This window comes from Martes martes, assembly GCF_963455335.1.
Source record: "Martes martes genome assembly, chromosome: 5".
Lineage (NCBI taxonomy): Eukaryota > Metazoa > Chordata > Mammalia > Carnivora > Mustelidae > Martes > Martes martes.
Window position 1 is genome coordinate 60,482,195 of NC_137892.1, and position 22,139 is coordinate 60,504,333.

The 22,139-nt window shown below is 33.8% G+C and overlaps 1 protein-coding gene across 4 annotated transcripts in view; it reads left to right on the plus strand.

Moving 5' to 3' along the window:
• The window catches only part of SSBP2 (single stranded DNA binding protein 2), a 298,558-nt gene that overhangs the window by 270,798 nt on the left and 5,621 nt on the right, over positions 1–22,139 (plus strand). For all 4 annotated transcript variants that reach the window (XM_080804679.1, XM_080804678.1, XM_080804680.1 and 1 more), the window contains 6 exons: positions 1,066–1,101; positions 2,931–2,985; positions 6,477–6,547; positions 9,384–9,462; positions 11,893–11,921; positions 18,752–18,850. In XM_080804679.1, the coding sequence (XP_080660805.1) occupies positions 1,066–1,101; positions 2,931–2,985; positions 6,477–6,547; positions 9,384–9,462; positions 11,893–11,921; positions 18,752–18,850 (369 nt within the window). The remainder of the gene's footprint in view (positions 1–1,065; positions 1,102–2,930; positions 2,986–6,476; positions 6,548–9,383; positions 9,463–11,892; positions 11,922–18,751; positions 18,851–22,139) is intronic.

Consider the following 22,139-nt stretch of genomic DNA (forward strand, 5'->3'; position numbering starts at 1 on the left):
CCTTGAATGAATTATCCACTAAAGGAAAATCATAACTTTGTCATACTTCCTTCTTCTTACTTTCAAGTTTCATATTATCTTTATGTTTAATTATATGGAAGGTTTTGAGGTGTAGAGGAAGGGTTTAGGGTAAAGACACTATCATCTTTTCACTATTCTAATGGACCAGTTCTGGCTGTCCACCTCAAAGAAGGTAGTAGTTTGTTGGCTTTTTCCAGAATAAGGCAAAAATATCTGCTCTGGATGTGCAGAATCTTCGTGCAAGTGAGCTAGTGAGCTTCTGTGAAACAAAAGAAAATATTTGGACTTAGCTCTCTTTATTAATAATCTATATGCAAGGGCCTAGTTTTAAGTACCTGTTTTCTAAGTTTCATTTCTTAAATTATGTTAGCAATGTTGTATTAATACTCTGTAATCTCTAAAAAAGAGTTTGGTTAAGAGCTTGATTTGAAGGGAAAGAATTTGTTGCCCATAACTGATCCCCCCAAATTAGTAGTTTTTGGAGACTTACATTAATGAAATCTTATACATTTATTACAGTATTTTCTAGTAGCTAATTAGAAAAGAAAGGGGGAAAATGTGAAACCTGCAAACCAAGTATTGACCCATACCACATGAATGTAGTAGCCTAAAACCTATCTTAAAAAATAATAATAATGCATCCCAGAATGCACATGAATTAGGAGTTATGTCTGTAAAAGCTATTAATTTGAAAACTCTGGTTTCTGGTTTTTAGCTGCACAAATATATATTTTTCTAATTACAGAGTAAGTGTCATTAGTATCAAGCAGTGAGTACAACTGCTCTGAAATGAATATAAGTTGAGGCTATAATTCTGTCTAAATTCCTCTTGACCTATATCCCCTCTTTTTTATAAATTCAAGATAATGTTGCATTTATTCGTTTTTCTGGCACTCGGATAGAAACACGTGCCTTTATTCTTTGCCATCGTTTGTGATACATTTTAAAACTTGATAAAAGTCAGAAAATAGATTCATTTTAGGTAAGTCTCCATACTGTCACATGAATCAAAATATATATTTCTTTGTCCTATTCATGTTCCAGATACCATACTCTTCAGCATCTCCTGGGAATTACGTAGTAAGTACATTTGGGATTGTTTGCTCATAAGATTTGATGTTATGTTTTATTTGGGCAATGAAATAGTTGTCCAGATGTTAAGAAGAGCCCCTGTGTATTGGCCAAGAAGGGAACATCTGATATGTATTGAGTTTTTCATCTGCCAACATCACTACATATGTTGATGTTCATTAGTGAAACAGTTATCAATCTGGCCAAAATTGCCCTGAGTACTGTGTTTTACTTTAGCATATGTTTCTGTAAACCAATACAATACAGTCTGTCCAATCATGAAGAAAGCCATCCCCAGTTACACAATGATAAGCTTGAATTTGCAGTTCTCCAGGAGGATAATCTACACCCCCTCCTTCACCCCACTCACCACACACAAAGTTGAGGAAGACATTAAACTCCCCTCCCCCAACACAAAGGGAATCAGAATAATGCGTAGTAATTTAGGGGGAGGGGCTTTTGAGGGTTTTTTTAATGCTTAGAAATTGAAAACATTGGTTTTTCTTCTTTTTATTATTTAGTACATGTTAGAATTTTCCACTAATTCATACACAACTAAAGTCAAATAAGCAGGTTTTACCTGAGTTCTTGAACTTACAAATGATCTTTTAACCATCATCACATTATACTCCTTGCTACATCTCAAGACCACCCTGAAAGATACATTGTAATAATATTTAGGAGTAAATGCCTATCAGAAGAGAAAAGATAAAATGGTAAGAAAGGAAAACCTTTGCCTAAGAAATTTTGGAGGTGGTAGCTAACTGGGGTAGGAAAAAAGGAGGGCTTAAGAAGATCAATGAGCATTTTACTCCCCCTTAGAATCAATGTTTTATGAATGTAGTAAAAGCCCACCCTGTTTTGGACCTGTGAACTTAGTGCTCAGTGTCCTCTTAAGCTGTACAAACTAAGAAGATCTAACTTTTTTCACATTCTCTATGAAGCAAAAACAAAAGTAAGAACATGTGGGTAAAACCTTTTTTTTTCTTAAATCACTTGAGAATAAGCCTAATATATAATTTTATGAAATTATAGACTTTTATCTGAAAGGAAATTTAAGTTGCTTATTAAATAGCAAATACATATATCACTTGAAATAATTAGTGGGCTGTGTCTACACATTCAGAATGAAGTACAAATTTATCCACTTAGTAATTTACCCAGATTAATTATGGTACATCTGAAAATTTCTAAAACCCTTTGCCTGAATTATCCATTTTGGTTGTCTGAAATAACTAAATCAACCTTAGAATCACCTAATTTCCATTTCAGATTGATTAGTAACCCACAGCATTAGTCAACATTGCCTCTTATTTCTAATTGACGTGATAGCAGAAGGTTCAATACTTTAGAAGTGTTATAATTGATACCAATAGAGAAAGAAATAGCATCAGTGTGTTTTTTTTAAACATACGAGAATCTTAGAGTTTTAAGCTTCCTATAAAAAACCCTGATGTGAAGCATAAGAAAACCACAATAAACTAAATCACAAATACCCATGAATGATGCTGTTGTATGGATTTGTAAAGGCCCCAATAAATGACTTCTCCTTAACCTCATTATACCTGATGTGATTAAGTCATGAATAATAAATCAGTGTTACAGGCTCATTGTTTTTGGAAACTTGTCAAAACAGTCTCAACGTATTTAAGCTAAATTATATTTTGCATAATATTGAAATGATTGTGCATTCAAAGAAAATAAATTATGGAGAAAATATATTTCCTCTGTGATTTTCAAATTGAATTATTATAGATAAGTCTAACTTTTCTTCTGTTTTTCCTTATATTGTTTAATGAAATGCCTTATTTTTACTGAAATTTTGTATAATTATTTAGGGTCCTCCAGGAGGTGGAGGGCCACCAGGAACACCCATCATGCCTAGTCCAGCAGGTATTGTAATCACACTAGCCACACGGGCATTTGATTAATAGAGTAAATAACAAAATATAAAAATTGTTATGACGGAAGGTTAGTAGTATTCATTATCTCATTGATGGTAACAGAAGTAGACTAGAGGTAGCAAGTAGGAAGAAACAGGGTTCTCAAATAACCATTGTCCAATTACTTTCAGCATGTAGAAAATCCCTGTTGTGGTAACAGATAAAATCAGGATTAAAATGGTGTTAATCTCTATGAATTGCCCAATAATTTATCTGACAAAAAGATTCCTTGAGACTGTGAAAAAAAAAAATCCAAATCTCACAACTTAGAAAAATTCTGCATGAGTAACACATGAAATACATGTGTCCATTAGATTTAATAAGATCCACCATTATCTTACTAAGGTGGGTGTAGATGTGCTTACACGTCCATATGGATTTATTAGCTAATAGATTCACTATGTAGTACAGGAAGTTTTTTTTCTTTTAATCTTAATAAACTAAAATACCTCAATATTTTATCAATTAACATGATGATTTTAAATAGCTTTATCCTTTTTTTCAAGACTTGAGTATAGGCTATTAAACGCATTGTTTCTTGAGGACTCCAATGGTGGGAGTTGACACTGGTGCAGCCCTCCCTGGAACAGCTCTGGCAACGTGTATCAAGAACCATGAAAAAGTTCATACCACTTGCCTCCATAATCCTTCTCTGAGAAATAATTAGTGATACAACCAAAGATTTATGTGGAGGGGTTCTCACTTGTCATAATTAATAGTGAAATAATAGATTACAACCTTCAAACCTAATCCAATTTTAGTGATGTTAATAAATTAATTTTTTATGGAGTATGGTATAGCCATTAAGATTATAACCAAAGAATTTAATGGACAATAAATGTTCATGATTCAATATAATATGATCCCAATTTTATTTTAAAATATATATAACACAGAAATGTAGAGAGTAGAAAACAAAGAAATAGGGCTTTATGAGTGTTAACTTTAGGTAATGAAATAGATGGGAAATTTTTGTAATTAGGAAAAATTTTTAATTATGTTGTACTGTTCAATTCATATGTTCTTAGTTGGTTTGTTGAAATCTAAGACATATGGAAGATTGGAATTAAATATCATTAATCATACCAATAAATAGTAATTTTTAAGTTTTAAATCTTTTTCATTTTGAAAAGCATCAATTTGATAATTAACGCAAAATTTTGCTTTGCTTCACTAACTCTTTGGAATATATCATAAATATTTCATGGATTTCTGTCCTCAGAGCATTTTCATTGAACTGAAACAGAATTCATTCAAGATACAATTATGTGAATTGAACATCTTGCCCACATTTGCATTCTTGTATGGTGAAGTTAAATGTTTAATTTATGAAGGTAGCATGTGATTAATAAACACTTCACTACAATCTAAGAGAAAATTTTCGGAGAAACTGCTAAACTTTGCAGGTGATAAGCAATCTGATTACATTCCATCCTTTCAAGCCAGAAATTGCCAGCAGTATGTCTTCCTAGCCTTGTGCGTACTCCTGTGGATTCATTCTTTTCACAGTCATTCCTCCAATTTGAAGCCAGTACCCTCCCTGCAGAAAAATAGATGCCAGAAGATACACTTTATTATAAAGTTCCTCTGTATATAAAAAGAAGTTAGGTATTTTCTAGAAAATGCAACCTTATTCCTCTGTGTTTTTTAGATGAAATTATGGTTTTGATTGACATGAAGAATAATAAATTTCTTTTTCTTTCTACCTATTTAAAATACAAAGTAAAAAACACATTTTCTTGCCAAATTAACTACTAAAATTAGTCTAAAAAGTTAGTAAGGCTAATAAAGATGAGAAACCATTTGAAGATTTCCTATGTTTAAGAAGCAATCCAAGATTTTCTGAAAAATACATTTTTATGGGATAAAGTGTATTCCGTTATTTAAATCTCAGCAGATAGTTATTGTCTGAGGCACACAATATAAAATGTGATCTTTCCTTCTGTCAATGAACTTATTAGAATCTTGTTGGAAGCAGGAGGGAAGAATAAGACAAAATATTAACTAGAATGCAAAGTGGAATTCAATGATGGGGGAGCATTCATTAATTTGGAAGTATCAGAAAACAAAATTTCATGTAAGTGGTAACATATGCGGTGGGCCTGGAGTAGTGAGTGGAATTTTAGTAGATGGAGACTGAAGATCAGTGGAGGAAGTAAGAACAAAAATACGGAGATTTAAAAGGTTGATCATATGCAGGAAAGAACCAGCAGCCTGAGTTGAGAGGAGTATAATGTACATAAGGCTATAAAAATAGTCAAGGGCACAAAAGTCAATTGGGACCTTACTTAGTATAAACAGACAGAGATCTGAGGTGAGCATTTCAGCTTTTTCAGCAGTATATTAATCTAGATGTAAAAAATAATATTTAGATTTGTGGATCACTGTTTACAAACAACTGATAAATGATATCTAACCTACTCTCTACGTGGTATCCATTAAAATAATAAACTTTTAATGTCTACTAAGCAATTACAAAATAAAAGGAAAATTAGTTGCTCATTTCTTACTCTATGTTTATTGCCATGAGAAAGCAAATTAATTTTATCTTCTGCCTTGAATCAGTACAAAAAATGTACTTTTTTTTTTTCAAAATAGAAAGGCCCAATACATTATATTTAAGAAAAATGTACAATTGTGGGAAAATAGGAAAATATTTTCTAAATGTAAAATATATGGCCTTTCACTCCAGGTAATGTGTTATAAAAACACATGTACTCAGAGACTTAATTAGAATTAGCTAATAGACATGAAATGTAAATTTTAAAAAATATATAAAATATTATGTATTTTTCTATGGATATATACTATAGTTGCTTTTACTATAATGAATCAAGAATAAAATGCATGAAAAAAAATTCATCGAAAGTTGTACAGGAAGAAACTGGCTTTTACTTCAAGCAAGAGAAATTTTCATTCCAATTTTATAGTCTTGTCCTACTTTCTTTCTTTTAGAATTAAGCAAGGGTATTCCACCAACTATTAATAATTATTAGATAAATAAACTGTTTTTTAAATTGGTATATAAGAAACCTAAGGAAATAATGAACATTGAAAAGCTACTGAATCTGAATTTTAAGATATTTTTGTTATATTTATACATACAAATTGTGTAGTGAAATCTCAAAGTAGCCATATTTTTTAAAGAAAAAATTTACTGTAATTTTTTAGATTTTTTAAGTAATGTTCCTTTCGATCTGAGTTATTCAAGTGATTATTCCTAATATATTAGGTAACTATTCCCATTTACAACCACAGAATGATAATTTCTGAGTTGGAAAATGACATACAAGCATTTGTTTCTGAACATTATTAATGACTATTTCAAGTGCTACAGCTATTAATATGTGTATGTGCACAGATGATCTTTGATTATTACTTTGTGTTGACTTGGGTGTAAATTATAAAGAAAGATATTAATTACATAATGTTTTGTTTCAGATTCAACCAACTCTGGAGACAACATGTATACTTTAATGAATGCAGTACCTCCTGGACCTAACAGACCTAATGTAAATATGAACTTTTAATAAATTTTGGAATGTAGTTGAAGGCTCAAACTCTAAAGTGCATTCCATTTCCTAGATACTATTTAAGCTTTCTATTGTATTATCCAGGAACTTATCAGATACCCCCCAAAATCAAACCCTTTCTAGGTTCTGGGTTGAAAAAAACGTAATACATAAAATATATAACAAAAGATTTCATATCAATATGACCTAAATGTAAAACTGCACCTAATCAATTATAAAATGTTGGTGCATAGTTTTATCTCAAATCTTACATACTTAATAATAATATTTGAAAATGACAGGTAATACATAATCATTTATATTTACCTCATTTTTAGTATCACTAATTTTTTCATTGTGGTTATTTCTTTTATCCTGATTAACTTGAAATAAATTAGGAATTTTGATATGCTTGTTTTTTTTAGATTTTTGAAATCTGGACTTTAAATATGAAGATGAAGCAGGTCTACATAAAGAATTTGGGTGTTCTTAATAAAGCATATGGTTGTGATTTTTCCATAAAAGCTTAAAGAAGAATATTTATCTATAAGACCTACGTATAAACAAAAAATATTTATAACAGGGTATAATTAATAGATATATATATGTATATATGAATGTAAGGTCACTAAAATGAAATAAAAATTAGAAGACATAAAAGGAATTTTATGTAAGTATACCAAAACACAGGAATGAAATAATTATTATAACTGAGCTTCCTAGCAGTGAAGACAACACATCCATCCATTATTTTGATACTTGAAACATGGCCAGTCCCAGTTGAAGTGTGTTGTAAATATAAAATACATGCTAGACTTTGAGGCGTTAGTATGAAAATATAATATAAAATATTTCATTAAAATGTTTATGTTGACTACATGTTGAAATGATCATTTTGATAAGATAAATAAAATAAATATTAAAATTAACCTGTTTCTTTTTACTTTTCAAACATGGCTGCTAGTAAATCTAAATTTACTTATGTAAGTTTGCATTTGCAGCTTGCATATTTCTGTGAAGCAGTACTGCCTTCAGTTATCACTCTTCTCTTTATATAATCAAATAAATTGGTTTTCAGGAAAAAAGAAACAATTTCCTGTGAGTATAGTCTAAAAGGTGTTTCCACAGTGATCTTAATGAACATTGAATTATGATAACAATGTTCATTGTAGAAATCCAGCAAAAATACAGAAAAGTTCTTCATAGTGCAAATTTCATATCTTAGAACTTGATATTTGAAATGGAGGGAGTGAGAGAAGAAACCCAAAGCCTATGGTACTGAAGACATTTCTCTGGGCAGCTAAGCTGATATCATCCAAGTATGTTTCATTCTGGTCCTCTAACTCGATATAAAAATAAGAGATCCAAGAAAAGTAGAAGCTGAACGTGTCACTTTTTCAAATGTCATTCATCTCTGCCAGAGGTAGTAAAAGCAAATGCCTGCTGAGGGCTAGGTCTGTAGTTTTATGTGCTTCAAGGGTACATACCGATAATCTTCGTGTCTTTGAAAACACTGTAGGGGCCAGATAAAAGGACTGAACCAGGTAGGTTCAGAGGGTCTTGGCCTTGCCAGCACAGGTTTCTCAGCCCAGATCTAAACAATGCTTTTAACAAAAGCTGAATAAAACAGTAAGTTCAAAGTTAATTTCTTTAAGCTATCATTTGAGGTATATATATATATATATTCATTCTAAGTTGTTTACTGAAAATCAATCTGTGTGCTTGAAGGCAACAAAATTGTAGTCATTATCCTGGGAAAATGTACAAGCATGTGGTTTGTATGATCCTGGTGATGGAAAGCCATCTTATTTCCAAACCAACAGGGATAGATAGATAGAGATTAGAGCTTATATACAGTTACATGTTGTCTGCTGAGGGCACCTGTTTTTCTCCCAAAAGGCTGTATGACTAACAGAACACCACTGCCCCATCTGCACACATAACTGTGCACAGACACACCACATTCAGTATTCTGTACCATACAACATGGAAGAGATGCTTTTGGCATGGAGAATTTTAAGAGCAAGTGTTTTTCGATAGGCTATTTTAACTGCAAACATAAGTTAATTATAGGTAACTTGTCTTCACACGGGGTTTAGATTTCCTTAGGAGTATTCCGGGGAGATAAGGAAAAGACTGAGTGGGCAGGCCATGGCCTCTTCACCTGCTCTACCACAGTAGGTCAGCTCTCATCTGTATCGTACTGGGCTTCCAGCTGAAAATAAAATAATCCCACTACTTTAAAAAATGTTAAGTACAACTGCTGTAGAATGTCCAGTTGTCATTGCACTGACATAGTTGAGACTGCCAAGAATTAACTGTATTGAGCTGCCCCCTCAATACACTGAGCTAAATGTATTTAACCTGCAAGACGAAATTATTTATTATGTCATTTGAACAAGGATAGTTTGTCTGCTAAGAAAAATACTAATGTTGACATAAGAATGTTGAGTTATTCTTATTAACAAGCCAATACTTTTAGCAGCTTCTTAAGAATCATCTCTAGTTTATAATAGCAAAATCTGTCAACAGCGTAGGAAAGACCACTTATCTTCTCATTTGCACTGGAATGTATGTACTTTCTAGTTGAGGATATCTGAAGAATAATTGGGATATGAATGAGGATTAGCCTGAATTTCCAGAACCTGGAGAAGATGGTATGAGGGAAGTGGGGTGGTCCAGTTGAGAATCTCTAAGGCTGGAAAAAACCTCAGGTACTTGAAAATGAAAATAAGTTGTGGAAGTATCTTCTCATGTTAAAGATTAGATATTGTAACATTGAGATAAACAGTTGTTTTCAATGTGATCATAGTAATTTTCTTCATTTTTTAAATAGTTTCCAATGGGTCCCGGGTCAGATGGTCCCATGGGTGGATTAGGAGGAATGGAGTCACATCACATGAATGGCTCTTTAGGTAAGGATATTAAGTTTGATGTTTAGAAATCAAAACAAAAACCTTAATTCTACATAGTGGATATTATAGTTTGCACAGTGCTTTCATATACAACAATCTATTTTTAAATGCTGCAACTTTCAACTCAGACTGATATTTGGCAGTATATAGGTTATGATGACTGGAGATCATTTGAAAATCAAAAGTGTAGAATTGTTCTCACCTAGCTCTTATTCATAAGTGTTTACTATAACCTATCAAGGCCTGGGTGTTTTATGATAAAAGGAGATACTGCTGCTCTGGGCACATAATCCTGCCTCCCTCACCTGGAGGACTACAGTATCTTCCCAACTGGTTTGTCTCTGAAGGTGCAGAGACGGTCTCAGAGGAACTTAGGTTCTCTGCAGGAATTTCTTAACTTTGTTTTTATATTTTTAACTCTCATCTCTTTTAAAAATAAAATCGGTAATCATATTCTGAATAATCTGAAGGATTCTCTTAAGAGAGAACAGTGGAACATACTCTGCATTTGTCATAAAGCTGATTTCTAGTACTGTGACTAATGGTTGGACATGGACTTCGTAATGATGCCTTCTTACCGAATGAAGCCAAATAGCTTCAAGGTGAAATGCAAAACCGAAACCAAAAAACAATCGCATTTATGTTTAGATATGTTTAAGTAACATTATCATAAGCTAAAAGTTGACAATGGAGATAGAAGCTTATGATAAATTTTTTTTCTTTTGGAAAAGGACCACCTTTTACTTAGGTTGGAGTAACTATGCCAGCAAGTAACTTAGGTTATGCACAGATTTCACAACTCCAACCAAATGCCATCCTCTAATACTCTGAAAAGGAATGTAACTTCAATAATCAAGAAATTATTTGTAACACGTTGATAGATTTTTGAGCTTTTAAGGTCCATACTTATTTTACATACGTATCTATTTTACCTAAATTTCAAAGTCTTAATTTGCACTCTCCAATTATGGTAGCCACTAGCCCTGTATGACTATTTAATTTTAAGTTAAAATTAAGTAAAATGTGAAGTTTACTTCCTCACTTGCACTACACATATCAAATGTAAATAGCCATACATAGCTACTGGCTACCTAATGGACAGCACAGAGAAACATCTCCATCATCACACAAAGCTCTACTGGGCAGCACTTATTCTAAAACTTTATTTTTTCCTTTATTGCAATATAATTCACTTTCCAATCTTTCCATTTGAAAATTATTCACAAAAGGTGACATTTGATCTAGTTAGAAGATTTTCAGTTATATTACTCCCTATAATAGAATTTGCAGAAGAGTTTCACATAGGCTTAGCATGTGGCTTATTACTTTTATAATAAACATTGTTGCACATATTTATATATACATAATTACATATATACATTCAATATTTAATAATTTATGTCTGTAAGCACTAACTTTTTTGTGACTGTTACTGTTTTCCTATTAAAACAATATAATATTTTTATGCCAAGAAAATTAATTGTTAAAATAGTTAAAAATAAATCTAATATTGTGACAAAGGTCTGATCATCGTTCCTTGTTATCTAATGTCTGATTCCATTTCCTAAGCAAGAAATTAGTATTGATTGTTCACTTCTGCCAAGAATCAACATAAAATTTTAAAAAATTCTGGGACACCTGGGTGGCTCAGTGGGTTAAGCCTCTGCCTTTGGTTTGGGTCATGATCTCAGGGTCCTGGGATCGAGCCCCGCATTGAGCTCTCTGCTCAGCAGGGAGCCTGCTTACCCCCTCCCCACCACCTGCCTCTCTGCCTACTTGTGATCTCTCTCTCTATCAAGTAAATAAATAAAATCTTTAAAAAGTAAAAAATTTTTAAAATTTTATAAATTTTATGAATCAACATAAAATTATAGTGTGTTTTGAAGACATTCTTACTTTTGATAGATTGCCGTGAATATTGATTGCTGTCAAATTTTTAATTTGACATATAATATGGCTCAGAATATTATTAGACATTGTTGCAGATGTCCATTTTATATTTTATCAGATTTAGAAGTATCATTTCAGAAAATATATTTCTCTCTCTTGTTCTCTATATACATACACATATGTACATACATTTTTAAAAATTTGAATTGAATAGGATTTAGAAGTGATCTAATATTTTCATTTTCAGGAATATAGGATAACAATAGTTTTCTTCATTCTGCCATTACAAAAATAAAAAAACATGATGGGGAGCTAGAGGTACAACCCATCCTTGCATTTGCCATCAGATGATACTTATTTACCAGGCAATATAAGAGAAAAGGAATTTTTTAAGATTAAAAATTTTTAAGATTAAAAAATTCAGGAGATATATACTAGAAAATACAAAGAGTGTATTCTTTTTATTTATGTTAAAGGAATGTTTCATTTATATACAAAATCATTACCTAATAAAGATTTTCTTTTCATATTTTGTTTCAGGCTCAGGAGATATGGACAGTATTTCCAAGGTGAGTATTATATATCATCTGTGTTGTTTTTTTATTTGCATTTTATTCTACATGGGACTCTTACTAAAATTATTAGAATAGCCTTATGAATTTTGTTCTTGAACAAGCATTTGAAAGTAGAGGTCCACATATAATTAAGTAGAAGTTAAAAATATTAATGCATATAATAGGAAGGGGTAAAATGAGTTTTTTAACATGGTAAGATTCATTTATAGGACATACTATATACATGATCAGTTGATACCCAAATAATAATTTAATTACCTTTATGATGTAATTTATTTATAAAACAAATTGACATAATATAGATAATCTTTTGAAAATGTAAAGAAGTCTAGAGCAAAATGAGAAGAGGTAAATTTGAAGAATTTGTTGTTATATAAGGGCATTGCATTTATATATCTCATTTGTCTTCCAAGCCTTTATTAGGCAATGCTGATCTTCTCAATCATTATTCTAGTTCCCCAAAATAGAATAGGAAAGTAATTAGAAGAAAATTATAATAATACAAGTAGGAAAGAGAGCCTTCCAATAGCATGTATCTGTGTTTTTCCTCCTTCCAATAGTTTGAGTGTTTAAAATTAATACTCTGCTAAGATGCCTTATATTTTTTTCAGAATACCTAAATACTTTTTAGGTCATAATGAATTTAAAATAGTTCTCTGTGGTCAAAAATACATTTAGAATGGCTGATAAAAACTAATTATTAACTACCATTAGAATGACTCTCTTAGAAGTCTGCTTTATATCAATAAATACCAAAATTCATTAAAGGGTAACTTCATTTTTAATCCTACTTCTAATTTATATTCATGTATAATAATGTAAAATTCCTGGTGCCAAGGAAAATACAGTAAGATTGATTGGGCTACAAAACCTTTTAAATTAAGACTTCAAGCTAAAGAGAGAGAGGGAGGGAGAGAGAGGGAGTTGAACTGGCATTCTGACATCATATATACCTTGTTTGGCTGCTTGGCCTCACAAGTGCTACATGCACTTTGGATATTTATGGTTCGGGACAATCAGCAAGGTCTTTTTCTCTTCTTAAAATAGATACATATTTATAATAAGCACTAGCTTACTTCTGTGAGAAATAGGTAAAACCTGCAAAAAGCCTGTTTTTGAAATAAGATTCATTGTATAATTCCATTAGAGCCATCTCTCTGGGAAGCCCCCTTACAAGTCAGATGACCATGATTGTACATGCTCTCTTAGGTATCTGAGAATTGATACTCGCTGAATTGTGCTTTGTGGTCACCAATAAAATTTCTAATTTTGTGTTTGAGGAGCATTTCTAGTATCTTACATGAAGGTAGGATCCTCCAGATTGCTTACCATCATCTTTCTAAAATTTCCATTCACTACCCACAACTTTCTACATTAGACAGATGTAAACAAAATACTATATCGGAAAGTACTTTGGGTTTTTTTTAAGCTTTTATTTAAATTCAAGTTAGTTAACATATAGTGTAATATTAGTTTCAGGAATAGAATTTAGTGATTCATTCCTTACATATATAACACCCAGTGCTCATCACAAGTGCCCTCCTTAACACCCATTTAGCCCATCCCCTCCCACCTATGGGAAAGTTCTTTGTAATTTATTCATAGAGCACTTTAGAACTTTTAACTAGATTCATAATGACAAATTAAATACCATCTTCTTATCTGTCCTCATATCAGATCTATTGCTATTCCTTCTGTGCTCATTTTCCCACTCCTATTTCTGGAGACAAGTTTTTCCATTACATTGTGCCCACTGTGGATAACATTCTCTCACCTGGTGATGTATTGCTTATTCTTTAAGCATTAATTGACCACCCAATGTGTACTTTTGTGTCCTGAGTATTATCCTGTGCACCACGGGGAGATATAAAAGACTTCTTTAAATACAAACATAAATTCTGTCCTCAAGTGGTTAGGCAGGAGTTCCTTCACTCAATAAACATTATTGCGCCAAGGCATTACTCCAGGCTCTGAAAAGCCAAGGATAAACATGGTATGATCTCTGCCCTCAAGAAGCTTAATGTAACTGAGGAGACCGAAGACAATAAGGAAAAACTTTTACAAAGCAAAGTCTAAATACATTTCAATTAACTTAAAAATCCACCCCCCCCAAAACATGTCATTTAACGATGTACTAGGAATGACTAGTTGTATCTGCCTTCAGATGAGGTCCTACGCAGCTCATTTCTGCACTGCCTCCTGTCCAGGCTTGTTGGTCCTGGGCTCCAACCAGGCTGTCTGGGTGATGTACCACTGGTGTGTCTCGCATCTCCACTACACTGTGGTCATTTTTCCTCCAATCAGCAGCATCATGTGTACACCCCTTCTCTCCCTCCTTCATTCCACTCACAGCCTAATTATTTCAGATTTTTACTCCATACTGTCCACATTATCACTACCTCCGTTTTCCCCACCTTCTTCCTTTTCCAACACAAGACCAGCTATCCTAAGAAACTCCCTTCCCTTTTCTCTTGTGTCCTGGCTCACTCCTTTTCATCCTGTTCTTTTTCTAGTCATTCTTACTTGTGAATCGTAAGATAGTTGTGACAATTACCGCTCAACGGTTTTGTTCAAAATCCCTCTTAGGTCTCCAGCTTCACCTTCCTAGTTCTTCAATTAAACCTGTATTTTATTGAGTGCCAGTATTACGTATTTTTTTAAGTGTCTTACTCCATTTTTTAAATGTTTAAAAATTTGTTTCTTCTTTTTTTTCTTACTCCATTTTTAATGTTGTTTACTAGTACTACTTCTACTCTTTTTCTACCTTTTTATTGTAAATATACTCTATTTTATTCTTTTCCTATATAAGGTAATGAAGAGTACTGAATTGAGAATCAGAAAACCTGGTTCTACTACCTACAAACTGGGCCAACATGGTACTTAATTTCTCTTAGGCTTAGTTTCCTTAGCTTTAAATGAGAGCTTGTAGTTCATTCCCTGCCTTCTTCACAAAATTGTTGAGAGTCAAGTATGAACATATGCTAGGAGCTCTGAAACACTACAGATGCTAAGTATTTTCCTCTTCGTGATCAGACTATGTTTTGTGGGCAAGGCTGGGAACTCACACTGTCACCTGCATTGTGATAGCACTTGTTTCAATGGCAAAAGGAGCACGAAACTCCAAATGAAGAGTTCTAAAATTATTTCTTGATCAACTGAGGATTATCTAGTAAAACTCCTGTGTATATTTCTCAAAAATGCAGAATTCATCTGTAATTTAGAAGCCCAAATGTGAAATTCTTTTCATCCCTTTTGCAACTGAGAAGCCCCCCATTTAATCAGTGGAACAAAAATATTTTCCCTTGGAGTTGTTTTAGAGTTGGGAGTGGAGAAGAGCATATGGTTTATTTTCTTAGAAGGAGGTCATCTAAAAAAGTTTTGCAGTTCACATGAACATACTTAACATTTGTATTTTTGAATTTGGAAAAAAAAACTGTGTCAGAGAAGGCCAAATCTGATCATACCATGCTTAATAATTTATCAAAGAACTCTTTTCAGTCTGAAGCTTTCTGACTCAAGAACTTTAGTTTCAGTTAAAGATCCCACCCACACCCATCACAGGGCAGCTAATAGACAACTGTGCTCCTGTCATCTTCCCAGTGTGACCTGGGTTCTAGCTTGCTGTATCCCCTGAGAGAACCATGACTGAAATTTTGTTCTTTTGGGGGGCTGGCAGAGTCAAAATAACCCTCTGTAAAACTTGTTATTGGCAGTCTCTGAGAAATCAATTCAAAGTCCACCTCATGAGGGCTTCAGATAATGTCAGTATTATTTTATTCCAGTTATGGGCACAGTCAAAATTTCTATAAATGAGCACTTGTTTAATAGCAGTTTGAAAAAGTTTGGAATAATTTCTGAGGGTGGGTGGAGGAAGGAACAATAATTTAATTAATTAAAAGATGATATGTAAATTTTTAAAAAAAGATGATATGGAAGTATGCTTGCAAGATAAAATCAGAGAACAGAGGTTCTAAGAGAATTGAATGTGTTGCCGGAGGAAACCCCCGTGTGTGTGTGTGTGTGTGTGTGTGCTCACAGGCACATGCATATGCACACACGGATACGCTTGTATGTAACATTCAGGTATGTTGTCATGTTAAGGGAAAAACATTCCAGCTAGAAGAAAGGGTAAATGAGAACGTAATAAAATCCCTTGAAGCTGGGATTGTTGGAATATAACAATACTTTCATAAGCTAAATTCTTAAAGTATAGGTAGGAAATACAGTACACATTAACTGAAGTAAAAAATGTAACCAAAATGCCTAATGTAGCTAAAAGTGATCTTTACTTGGATTCTTTTGTACTCCCTATCCCTAATTATGCGCTCAAGCTATCAGAGCACCTTTTTGACTGATCTAAGTCTTTTTGTGTAACCCTGATTTAAGCCCTTTGTTCTTGCCTTGATGATGAAATCTACCAGAAACTCTGCACACAAACACAGCTACAGCGAAATGTAACATACACACGGTTCATTGCCACCCACACTCATAACCTGATCTGGGCTGGTGTTTGGAACCACTATCTTAGCTGTTCCTTAGACACCAGTATTAAGTATGCCTTTGGCCTATATCCTCATCAGGTCACTCCTTAATCATGGACGGCACAATTTCCATAAGACTCCCCATTGAGAAACTTCTGCTTTCACATTTTGCAGAGATAACTTTAGGTTAAAAAAAACAAAAAACAAATTTGCCCTATCATTTGAAGATTTTCAGATATGCCCACGGAGCTGGATAAGAATAAATTTCAGAGACCTGATACTAGCTGTTTTGTATGCTAAATGTGTCCTTTAATCTCCTCTTCATGTACTTATATATCTTCCTCCCACCCCAAAAAAGTCTATACTGCTGAGCCACCATGCCATGAACAGATTGCATGGAAAACAGAAATAATAAAAGAGCTGTTTTAAAAGTATTTAAATACTAATGCAGTGTTACTTTCAAATTTTGAATATTTTGAAATCCACATTTTGAGACAGAAATTAGATTTGAAGCTAGCTACACTTCCAAAATTGTAAATTAAGAGATGATTCATGGGACCATGCAAGCAGAGACAGTGAGCACCCCAAATCCATCAGAGATGCACTGTTCATCTCCGGGCCACCTCAGGTGCCACAGGAAGTGTGTGTGTTATACAGAAATGAGGAAGCTTCCAAGTGTATCCTTAAATACCCTCATATATATGTTAGATTATTTTTTATTCTGAAATTACAAATTTCTTCATTATGTATAAAATGACAAATCCTTCACCGAAGAGATTTTGGCTAAATATTACTACATTTTTATAAATTTGGCTTTCTTTTTGAACTAAATCAGCATTAGCATTCCTGTTTCCAAAGTATAGTTGATTATCTAATGAATAACCTTAATCATTAAGGAGCTATAAAATAATACTTAGTTAAATGTAACTTAATTTTTTTTTTAAGGAAACAAAGTTATCCATGTTCATTTGAAAGTACAGTTGCTTTTCTGTGTATTTGGGAAACTAACATTTTGAGAGAAAAATTTATCCAAAAAAAGAATCCTCTTTATGCTATTAACTGTGGTTCCCCAGCCCTTGGGGTTCATTGGCAAATCGAGCTCCTATGGACTTCAGAGGATCCTTGTTCTCAGATCTTCCCTGTGGGGTGCACAGCAGGACAATATATAAGCTGTATTTCCACCAGTTCATCTACCTGTCTCTGCTTTACAGTTTTACCATATTCTAAAACAGCACATATTCTTCTGGGAATAACTCATTCATGAAATTTTAATTTTTATGACATAACTTTGTTTTAGTTAAGTCAGAATCTTCAGAGCAATTTTCTTTTAAAAATCTAGAACTTATTCAAAAAGAATATGGAATAGAAATGGCTCAGAAAGAAACCTACAATCTTTCTTCCACTTAAAATAACAAATAAAAATTTTTAACCTTGAGGTTTATTTTTACAAGTCAATAAATTAGACGTGGAAAGAGTCCCTCAGTCACAATATCGTGTGAACATGCTTTGTATGGCAATGCCATTCTGTATTTCCTACTGCTGGGGAGTAGCAGATGACCTCCCATAGCTAAAATCACACCGTAATAACAAGACTAGCAAATTTATGTAGAATATGAAGCAATCTGCGGCTAACTTAGGGTTTCATTAGGTTGCTAATATCAGCCATTTTATCTTAAAGTTTCCATGTAAATCTACTCTTAAACTAATGAAAGGAAAAGATTCTAAAGCAATTTGCTTTGAGCCTCCTCTTCCTCTGCAAGTGCATATTGAATTCGCAAGTCCTAAGGTAGTTCTCTTGTTCCTCACTATAGTTGTTAACCATCTTCCTTTTTTCCTATGGTTCATATAAAAAAAAAAAATAGTTGAAAGAGTATTACTATGCAAACCACATGTCGTATTAAGGGGAAATGTTTTGGAACAGTGACCTTTTGAAGTTTGATTAGTAAAACTACCAAGGCAGGTCATTGTCCCATCATGCCTGATCAGTGGGTAGGCTCTCTTCATCACGCCCCTGCTGGGAATGTTTTTTAAACTCTATGCAGTACTAGAACTCTGTAAGCTGAGGGTGGGAAATTGAATAAATATTGATTCTGAGACTAAGAAAACATTTGTGCTTGGTTATTTTGGGTTTTTTGTTTGTTTTTTAATTTCCATTTGGGAAAGCATTAGTACTTGTCAAGGTGTAAAGAATGAACTAGAATACACAGTAGAAGTCTGAGATTAGAATTATAAGTCTGCTTTGTCCTTAGAGATGCTGCTGTAGATTCCATTTTTGAAACAGTATAATGCAAGAGGGAAATTAAAATCTTCAACAATGCCTTGTTTTCTAAATCTTGTTTACAGAATTCTCCCAATAATATGAGCCTGAGTAATCAACCGGGCACTCCAAGGGATGATGGCGAAATGGGGGGAAATTTCTTAAATCCTTTTCAGAGTGAGAGTGTAAGTATTCCTTTGACTACATTATTATATACAAAATTTGTTTCTGAAGCTTTTCTATTGGAATATATTCATAAAGCCATTATTATGACTGTTTACCTAGAGCTTAATAGGTTGATCTTTTAAAAATTAGAAAACTAAGTGGAATTTCTTTGGAAAAATTTGTTTTAATTAACTTTTTCTTTTTTGCTCCTGTCCTATGTACATAGTTACAAAAACAAAAATATAATACTAATTTTCTTATAGAGAACATCCACTATGAAGGAACATGCTGGAAACAGGTTGCATATTTGATAGTTTTTACAAGTTTTCACGTTACTAAAATGTCTTGACTCGTGGCAAAACCAGGTCTGTTCTCAGTACTATCCTTAAGACTCTGAATCTTCTCTATAAGATGTCTTTACTTCACACACTAGACCTCACTGGGCCGAAGGCCAGTATTGGTGGTCTATTAACCTGTTGTTTACTTTTAACCTGAGCTGGATACCAGAGTCATTTTTTGAGTATGATTACAGTGTTAAGCAAAGGCATTATCATTCCATAATCTCCACAGAAGTAGACAGGAGCAAAACAAGAAGCAGTAAAATTCATTCGCTTATTGAACAATTACTGAGCACTTACCACAGGCCAAAGCGACAGGCGACACACTGGAGAGATGAGAAAGACAATACGGTGTCTTTTTTCAAGGAGTTATTACATGCTACAGTGGTTTTTTTAACCTGATATCTCACATTAGGAACATCTACGGAATTTTTTAAAATATAATTGCCTAGAACTCTCCCTAGACCTCGTGAACCAGAATTTCTAGGAATAGGACTGGTCATACCTGCAAATGAAAAAGCTTAGTTAGTGATGCTCATGCACGTGCTCTGCTAAGAACTACTGAATCTGGATACAGCATAAAGGATTTCAGAATCCAAACCAATTTCATCTTCATTGGATCAGTGCCCCCACATATGGATTGCTATCATTAAAATCAGAGTAGAAAACTTCCTTCATTTTGCCCTAACTCAGCCTTTACCAGAGATGATACCCTAAGAATGTGAAGCGGCGGCTAATAACATATCTGCTTGTGCATGGAATGGCTGCTTCGAACCTCAGACTAAGTGTTCTGTGGTTTCTTTCACTTCTAACAAGCTCCAGCCTAATACGCCTGTGTGGGCTAAGACTTCCCCTGTTTTTAAACATTACTTCTGTTAAAACTGGAAGTAAAATTATACTGATCTTTGTTTTATTTGCAGGATATATATATGATTAGTGAGGACAAAGAATGTATATGTAAAAATTTGTATTAAAAAATCAAAAGATTAGCCCATCGGTCATGATGAAATAGGAAGAAAAACCACGTAGTTTGTCATGATGCTTAGGATTATAGGAATTCTTCTTGAGATAATTTAGTTTGTTTTAAGACTATGGACAAATTAGTTCATTTTAATCAGTTAATGTTCACTCTATCTAATTAGAAACATTTATTTCCTTTTCTGTGAATTCTTTCAACAATAAAATGGTATCGTTCAGTGGGGTATATAATAATTGAGTTCAGCTCAACATTTCTTGAGCCTCTTATATGCAGTGTGCTTGGTTAAGAACAAAGTATTCTGAGATAAATATAACATATCCCTAACCTCAACAAATGCAATCTGATGGGAAGAATGGGTTACAAAACTAATTAAACCATATGTCAGATTAGCAGGTGCTATAATAGATATAAACCGGGCTTTTTAAAAAAGTGTAGAGGAAATTATTAATCTAGGATTGGAGAAGAAGACTTTTTTAAAAAGGTCCCACATGACTTTAGTTTTAGGGACAGGGACAAGAGGACCTCTCCCCTCTCCCCTTTCCTTCTTTCCCAGATTTGTCACTGAGGACTGCTGCCTTGTTTATCTGTCAGCGGAGGGCTGCCTCTTCCGAACGGGCATTTGATAGCTTTTTGTGGGGATCAAAGAATCCGATATAACAGGACCTGAAACACTTCTTTCCACGGGATAAACACAAGCCTCACCCTTTAAGCTTAACTGGACTCGGCACGTGCAAAACAGCAGATGCTTTTGTGAACGTGTGCTGAGGAGAGAGAGCCGCTGGAGCAGGGCTCCTCCCATCCCTGACTCCTGGCCCAGCCTCACTATCCCAGAAGCCAAGAAGAAGGTAAAATGCCAGACTCTGTACAGAATTAGCAGAAAACAAAAGCTCCCTCCCTGCCGCTCCCCTCCCTCTGTCCTGTCCCCACCCGAAAAGTCCCCAGAGGAAAAATAACTGGATGGCGACTGAGGACCTCTCCCACCACCCAGAGACAGTGCAGCCTTGGAAGCAGGTCCACACTGGCTGCTCCACTCTTTTGTCTGCCCGGTGAGGGCTCTACTCGGTTATGAATGATGTCATTGTCATCTATGGCTTCCAGCATCACATCACCACACATTTTGTTGAGACCTTTTCAAAAGATGAGAAAGGAAGACTAAGCACATTCCCTGCTGACAAATGTAGGGCTTTAAAGAAGTAAATAGGCTAGGTATCCACGAGTGAGCTTTCCTGTAACCTAGGAGAAATAGAACTTAACGAATTTAAAAAGAAAACATTTTTGGATGAGTGAACATGTAAATTCTAGTGGTTTTTTAAATGGCTATAACTCTGAAAAGCACCTACTTCTGAGTAGTCTATCCTTTGAGGGTTTGTTGGTCAAATCTTGAAGTTAAACCACAGAAGGAGGCCTGAGAAGGGAGAGTACATCTCCTGAATGCTTTTTATGTGCTAGCCACTATCCTAGTCACTTCACACATGCTAGTTCATTTAATTAATATTTATGGAAACAAAATATCCAACCCAAAGTCAGAAACCTTGCAGTGCCAACATGCAACACACAGAAAAATGTGAATCAAATGTTACACTACTCAGCCTTTTTTTGGGAATCGTAAACAAGACCTTTATTTCAAGAAACAAACATGCCCCCTAGTGTTCAAATTCAGTAAGATGTTTGTTTTTGAAAATCAAGAATACAAAAAAGCTGCTTTCGGAAAGTAGTTTTTCGTGTTTCTGCAGTAAAGAAAGCAGTTAGTCCTATTTCTTGAATTAATCTAGCAGAATATTTTCTCCATGGCATTGAACTATAATCAACTGAGTAAAAGTGGTATTAAAAATCATGGTATCTAATAGGAATTCTAAACAGGGTGATAGGTCATCTTCTATTACCTTACTCCCTTTTGTCATTTTCTATTATAAAGAAATGTATACCCAAATTTTCTTTTACACAGTCACATAAACACTAAATCTATTTCACTTTAGTTTAGTTCAGGGTAGC